The following is a 7784-nucleotide window of genomic DNA, read 5'->3' on the forward strand; positions in this document are numbered from 1 at the left end:
TTTCTAAACTTTAGCTCTAAACTCTACTGTTATTCACGGGTACTTAAATAACTATGTTTTCTTTCCTGTTGTACCTCTGTGTCTTGTTTGCTTCTTTTTTTTTGAGGTATCTGTATTTTCAGATTGTTACACCAACAAATGCACTAATGTAAATGTATATGCAAATGTACACAAAAATTTATATAACCAGGAGAAAAGCATGGGATTTTAGGCTTCTTCATTACAAGTTTTTCCTTCCTTTAAAATTACTGAACTGCTTTCATATCATTTGAAAGATAAAATACTGACGTAGTTATATGCATAGTGAAGGCATATTTAATTTGATTCTGAGTAGGCTGAGTTAATTAGGCAACGATCTAATAAGTAAATGTGCCAGGAGTGTTGAATAATGGCTGAATAATGATGGATTATCTCAGAAGTCTTTTCACATAATTTCCACACAAATATGTATTGGTATGGAACCAATGCTGTTCATAGATTCTGCTGCTGGGCATTCTATAGCTAAATTGCATCTACTTAGCTAAAGAAATTTATTGGACTGTACTTTGGTCAAAAACATGTTCCTGAAATATATCCTTCATAAAACTCATTAAAATAATTTTTACAGTCAACTATAAATATCACTTTCAAAAATGTGCTTAATTCAGATAGTTTGAAGGGAAGGACAGAAAAACCAAAACCTTCAGTCTATTTCTTGGCCCAGGAGCTACATGCTAACTTTCAGTTTCCTGCATCTGTAAGCTATGGATCAGTCAATCCAGTTCTTGTTACTTCCTGACAACTTAATTAGAGTGGTGATTCTGGAAACTTAACAGCTTTGATTTTTACAGTATTTGATCTCCACATTAAACTTTTAAAAATATGTATATATCTTTTTTTAAAGTCCAGGCCATTCAGGATGAATGTCTTGGAATGCGTGGAATGCTTGGCTACAGCATGGAACATGCATGATAAAGCTACCTTTCAATGAAATGCCTATGGGAAAAAAGGAGTATTAGACAAAGCATAAGTAATACTTTAAAAAGTCTTGGTTTATTAGTCAGAAGATTTTGAAAAGTTTCCTAAGTCTGAGGAAATGCTTAGGGAGTGGGTTAAATCAGTAAATAGTTTCTGACTAAGTGCTGCAAGCAATATCAGGGGGGTTGCCTGTTCATTGTGAGCTGATGTGAGAAATCTGACTTCTGCACGTGCTCTGGCAAACTGAAATTTAAATCCTTTATGTCCTGGTCATGAGAGTGTTTCAAAGATCTCACCCATCTCACAATGTAAAATGTGGTAAGATGTCTTCTGTTACGATGACTTTGCAATGAGATCAGAGAAAGAGTTCGTAAAATAAAATGCTTGTTAGTGTGATTCAGTCTCACTACACTTCAAGTAGGATAATCAGAGTTAGGTGTTTTTATATACATTTAGATTACAGAACTGACTAAGCAACTGTGCTAAACTAACAGGAAGAGCATTTGAAAGATGTGTTCTCTTAAGACTGCAAATAAAAGTTCTGTAAATAGTTATTTTGCAATGAATGTACTGCAGGTGTATCTTTTCCCACATAGGAAAACCTAGCTGCAGTGTTCTGTGGGGGTTGGGGATGCTGTGGATATCTCCATCTAGAAGACAGCTGAGTTGTTTTTTTTTTTTTCTTAATAGCAGCCATGTGTCACTTTTTCAGTCTTGACCAACCCAAAATATTTCTAAACAAGTTAAAATAAAGAAGTTACTTTTAATTTCTTTGGATTGATTAGCTTGATTGATTTGGTTTTTTAGTTCTCTGTTCTTCCAAAACTGCACGGTATTTGTCATTGTTTGATACATAAATGCTCCCCATCAGTCATGATCTTTTTGCTCCTCCACCAAAATGCAGTACAACGCAGATTTTCAGTAGGCTACTTTCTAAAATTCCAAATGTTTAAAGGACAAACATAATACGTACCAGTTATCCTTAAAAAAGACTCAGCTAATAATCACACAGATACTGTACAGTTTTTATAATTAATTTTGTGGACTCTAACTCCACATCATTTCTTAACTTTTATTAGTGAATACTGATATATGTTCTAGATGCTGTTCCTCTTCTTTCATTAGTCCCTACACATGTAACGCAGTGACAGACATTTTCCCAGCTGGGTCCCTGAAGACCACTTGATCTGACTCAGTCCCTGAACTGTTGATCCCCACTTGAGTTCTGGCCTTGGCCATAGGCTTTTTGCTTTGAAGGGAACCATGGATAAGACAGTAGCAGACTATATTTCTCCAGATTTAGGCACTGAAAGGAGTTCTGCTGTTAGCAGTTTGGAAACAGGAAGATTTTTATGTGTACTTTATGCTTTGTCTGCTATCTATTAGGAAAAAAGGAATTTATCTGTGTACTTTACTGTTCTAAATAAGTAGATTTTTTTAAATGCTGCCGTTAGATGGAGTCCGGAAGTAATGTCTATTGACAGAAATATTCTGTTCCTTTCCTGTTTCCCACTCTAGATTACTTTCCAGCTGTCTTAATGAGGTTTTAATTCTGCATTTTTTGAATTATAATTTTGATGAAATTGTTTTACCACTTCTACAAGGGCCAGGCTTCTTGTGCAATCCAAACTTGGTGTTTCCGCTTGAATCATATAATGCTTTCAGCTTTGAAAATGCTGTAGTACCTTGTGATTACTAAGTGCCCAATTGCTGTTTCAGGAGATGTTAAAGCACGAGAAAGCTAATGTTTGTTTTCATTATACTTAAGGGAACATGCACCAAAGAGGCTTGGAAGATGTGTGTACTTTTTGCAGTGCAGTCCCTAGCATAGCTGATGGATGTATTTATTAATTTAAATACAAAGTAGCTAGTCAATGTACTACTTACTTTAAACAAAGTACATCTGTTAAGTAGTTTCTGGAGTCTCAGTGGTTAATCAGTGTGTTCAACTAGCTCTTTCATAGAATCACAGAATGGCCTGGGTTGAAAAAGGACCACAATGAACATCTAGTTTCAACCCCTGCTATGTGTAGGGTCACCAACCAGCGGACCAGGCTGCCCAGAGCCACATCCAGCCTGGCCTTGAATGCCTTCAGGGATGGGGCATCCACAGCCTCCTTGGGCAACCTGTTCCAGTGTGTCACCACTCTCTGTGTGAAAAACTTCCTCCTAATATCCAACCTAAATCTCCCCTGTCTCAACTTAAAGCCATTCCCCCTTGTCCTATCACTATCCACCCTCATAAACAGCCGTTCCCTCTCCTGTTTATATGCTTCCTTCAAGCAGTGGAAGGCCACAATGAGGTCTCCCCACAGATTTCTCCAAGCTAAACAAGCCCATGTTCTCTCAACCCTTCTTCATAGCAGAGGTGCTCCAGCCCTCTATTTATGTGCTCCTAGTTTGAAGAAAATAAAGCAGGAAGGGCTTTGACTTGAGTTTGCTGTAAGCTTTAAATTTAGATTCTGGAAATAATTTTGAAGCATGAATTTTGTAGCGTAATGTTTACTTCTTTTTTTATTTGTAAATGCAAATTGAAACTTTTGTTTACTAGGAAACTCATATGTACCTTGACACCTGTGCCAGTTTCACAAAATCAGCCAATAAAACTGTTGACATAAGTAATTATACACATTGCTAAACCTTTTACCTGTGGTATGCTAAAAGATACAAAGCTAACAAATGTGCCACTGTAAGGCTATGCTTAATCTGTAAATTCTGTAAACTTCTAGGATAACAGCCAGATATTTGTCGTTTGGATGACAAATCTTTACTCTTGACTACCCGCACCATTACTTCTAGATAACTGTGTTAATAAACACTCATTGACAATGTCACTGTGTAAAGCAGTTCCTGTATACATAATAAATCTGTTAATTTGGAATTTTTTTTTTATCTCACAGTATTATGCAGATATTCCAGAAGAGGAGAGAGAGAAGAAGCTAGCTGCCTGTTCAAGACACAGATTTCGTTACATTCCACCAAATACACCTGAAAATTTCTGGGAGGTTGGATTTCCTTCCACTCAAACTTGTATGGAAAGAGGTTAGTTAGAAAAATGGCTCATAAATCCAGGAAACCATTTTAGAAAAATGGACATTAAAAAGAGCTTTGTTTCTAGTCTGTCAGGCAGCCTTCTTCACCTAGCCCTTCTGAGATCCTTTCACTTAATAGCAACCATTATTTTGAATGAATATTGTCTTTTTTAACAGCTGCTGTACTACTAGGAAGAATTAAATATAGGGAAACTTTGTCATAAACTAGATGGAGAAGGCTGAAGTAAATGGTGTTGTTATAGAATTTAGTTGAAACCCTACTTGTCTTTCAACCAAAGCAAGAACTCAGCGTTTTCAGAGGCAAAGGCTGAGAGATTGTACTCGCTGAGGACAGACAGGCAGCACCACTGATCTCCTTTGTCTGTATCTTGGGAGTTCCTTATAACAAAACAAAAATGGAAAAGTTGAGGGTCAGATGTGTTTAGGTAGTTCTTAATACACGTTCCCTGTTTATCGATGAAAGTCAAAAGCTGTTTTTCTAACTTCTCTTCACACAGAAGATAGTTCTTTCTAAATAACTTCTGTAAGTCCTGAATGTTGATATAAGAACAAGAACTAGTTTTTGCTAAGGGCTTTAAAACCTAAGTTCGTACTGTACTATATGTATGTTTCTTCACAACTGTGAAACTATGAAATAAGGAGTCCTGAATGAACTCTTTGGAACTAATATGAATTAAGTAACTCAAAATGTTAATCTGAACTGACTTTGTCTGTTCTCAGCAGTTTCAGAGCAGGTGTAGGAAAACAGCTAGGGATATGAACATGTTCTTCTGTGGTGATTACCATATCATACTTAGTCAGAACAAATAGCACTGATTTTCAGGTCCTTAAGATAACTTTATTAGTGCAAATCGTACTGCTTAATCAAGATGTACTGATGAGCTGAGTTCATATAAATTTGAAACTGAATTTCTAAGGAATGTGTGCATTTCAAGCATAACATTCAGAACTGTAAGTTTCCCTGAACATCATGGGTGTCAAATGTGAGATTTGCCTTTGATGTTTTAGTCAGGTTCTCCCTTCTTAAAGATCTGCTGTGTGAGGTTAAGCTAGTTACCAAATTTGCCGGCCATTAGGCTTCAGGAAAATGTTTTGTCCATAAATTTGTCTCTGTTACTGTGTATGGTACGGTGAATCCTTCAGTCCAGCCAGCCTGTACCACAGTAATGCTGCTGAATCACCATTTCCTTTGTGAGTTATCTCTTTCCTCCCTTCTGTATCCAGTTAGCTATGGCTTGGCTGTGGCTAAATCATTCCTTCTATACCTTAGTTTATGAGATAGGCTCTACAGTGGTGAGAATTCTTCCATGGTTTGAGATGATTCTTTTTAAGATGAACAAATCATTGTCCTTCCTCTTCCAACCTTGGTTGCCTTTTACCTGTTGCAACTGAGGAGAAAGTTGATTCAGACTAAGCAATGTCCATTTGATGACACAGGTGATCAAGATACCCTGTTACAGAGGTTGTCTATTACTCTCATTCAGAATCTACTTGCACTCCTGTTTCTTAGATTCTTAGCAATCTCCTAGCTCTGCTAGGGCAAGAGCTGGTCAGTTGTTAATGGTCCTCAACAGCATGTGAAAGGCAGACTTCAGATCTGTCCTTCCTTTATAAAAGTGACGGTGCAGCAGGAACACTGGGAAGGTTTCCAGTGATGATGAACAACAGTAGTTATCAGAAGTTGTGCATGTACGTTGGATGTATTTTCTATTTCTTCCTGGTATCTTGAACCAATTGGATTTTTAAGATAACTGAGGACTGTATAGAAAGCGTTTTTTGACTATGAAGTAGGAATCTACTACTCTCACCTCAACAGATGTTACTGCTGATAAACAGTAAAGGTTTGACACAAGCCAGATGCTGTAACTGGTTTGCATGAAGTGCCTGCTTATTGTCATTGCTAGCGAAGTTGAGCGTGTTACAGAAATTTCCTCTGCACTTTCCTTATCAGAAAGCTGTCAAAGTGTGTTTGATCTGTAGGTTTGGCTTTTTCCAGTTACCCTTTAATAAAAGAGAATGCTCTCAAAACAGAGGGATGTACTCTAAATTCACAAAACACATGTGCCTAAATTTTTCCTGTATATGACCGGAATAGATTTTAAGAAGTTAATTTTGTCAGACAACTGAACTTGCAGTACTAACATACTTTGTTACTCCCCTGTAAAATCTTCTGCAGAAAAGGTGATGAGAAATGCAGTTTTGTATTTAGATGAACAGTTCATAGCCTTCGTTCTTCTCTTCAGTCTTACCTGTCAGTCCTGCATTACTGTGTGGTCACCCACCAGAATGCAATTGAGTGTTTTCATTAACGATAGAGCACCCTGGGCTCTGTAACTTTTTGTCAAGGGAGGGAGGGGAGAAATAGAGAATTTTTTTTGAGGGTAAGCAAAAAAGGAAGCTGAAGCTATGCATGTTGTTGTATTATATTTATCACTTCAGATTTGTTCTTATTCTTTGAAGGGTATATTAAAGAGGATGCCGCGCCCTGCCAACGTCCAAAAAGACGGCAGCCTTATGCTGTAATGTTCTCTCCAAAAGGCAAAGAGCAGAAGACATAAATGATGGGGAAGTAAAGCATACCAACCTGAAGAGCGTCTTTCCTGTCCTTAGATATTTATAGTTAATATAAACTTGAAATAGAGACCTGTTTTTCACAATGATAAATCATTTCGTTAAATATGTAAATTTTATAAAAATTCATTTGAAAATCTGAAGTATCTACCAGGAAACTATTTAATGTATGTTTGTTTCATATTGTGTTTAATACATTTTGTATTATTTTTTTGCACCTGTCAAACAATGAGTCTTTTTTCTTTTCTTTGAAGTCAACTGCTACAACTTCAGCAAATCCCATCTAATCTTTTTGTTGTTGAGTAACTTCTTTGAAGTCACTGAGATCACAGTTCTTCTTGCAAGGTCTAAGTGCCTGTCAGTGGGAACAGAGATGCAGATTTTGTAGGGTGCTTCCATATTGCACTGGTTTTTTATATATAAACTTTTCCTTCTAGAAATAAGTTTTACCTACTTGTAATAAAAGCGTATTAAATTGAAGAGGTATCTACTGTTAATAGTTTTGGAGCTCTAAAAACTTGTACAGTCTTTTTCTTTCTTAAAATGATGGTGTTAAATGTATAGCGCTGCATTTCTTCACTGCTTAAATTTGAATATCCAGTTTGTCTTTTGTTTGTTTGTTTTATTTTAAATTACAGTGTCTCATTTATTGATAAGGAGATATACAAATTTAGAAGTATGAATGTTTAACAGCTATGCACTGAATTCTCCTAGTAATAACCACTGCTATCCACTAGATTATGAGGGATTCTCCGGAGGTATTTTAAATTAATTATTTGTAGTGGGGAGTATAGTTAATTCCATACTTATGTTTGGAGGGTAAGAACTGAATGAAGGAGGCCAGATAATACTTTTACCTAGGTGGACAGGCAGAAGATCACTTAAGAATGGGATACTTAAGAATTGCGTAGCATTTTAGGATAGAATATAAACTTTCAAGCAGTTTAGAGCCAGCGACGGGCTCAACCAATGGGAAATCTCTTTAAGAGGAGATTGTAAAATAAGCAACTACTTAAATGACTTAAACCAAAATAAAAGAAAGTAGAGACTTTTTTATAGGTATATAAAGTGAAGATACATATATATGTATACACACATTACATAAAGTACAGTGTGTAAATATGTGTATCTTCCCATTTGTGCAGTTTGCCTATGTAGATGTGTGTGTTTGTGTGTATGTAAAGAAAATACATGTTTAAGTAC

At 36.4% G+C, this 7784-nt stretch overlaps 1 protein-coding gene across 1 annotated transcript in view; it reads left to right on the forward strand.

Annotated features, from left to right (window-relative positions):
* The window catches only part of RBBP8 (RB binding protein 8, endonuclease), a 38454-nt gene extending 31393 nt beyond the window's left edge, over positions 1-7061 (forward strand). The window contains 2 exon segments of the mRNA XM_019613973.2: positions 3858-3999; positions 6471-7061. Coding sequence (XP_019469518.1) covers positions 3858-3999; positions 6471-6568 — 240 coding nt within the window. The 3' untranslated portion in view covers positions 6569-7061.
* Positions 7062-7784: the final 723 nt, after the last annotated feature.

Source organism: Meleagris gallopavo, chromosome 3, assembly GCF_000146605.3.
Source record: "Meleagris gallopavo isolate NT-WF06-2002-E0010 breed Aviagen turkey brand Nicholas breeding stock chromosome 3, Turkey_5.1, whole genome shotgun sequence".
Classification (NCBI taxonomy): domain Eukaryota; kingdom Metazoa; phylum Chordata; class Aves; order Galliformes; family Phasianidae; genus Meleagris; species Meleagris gallopavo.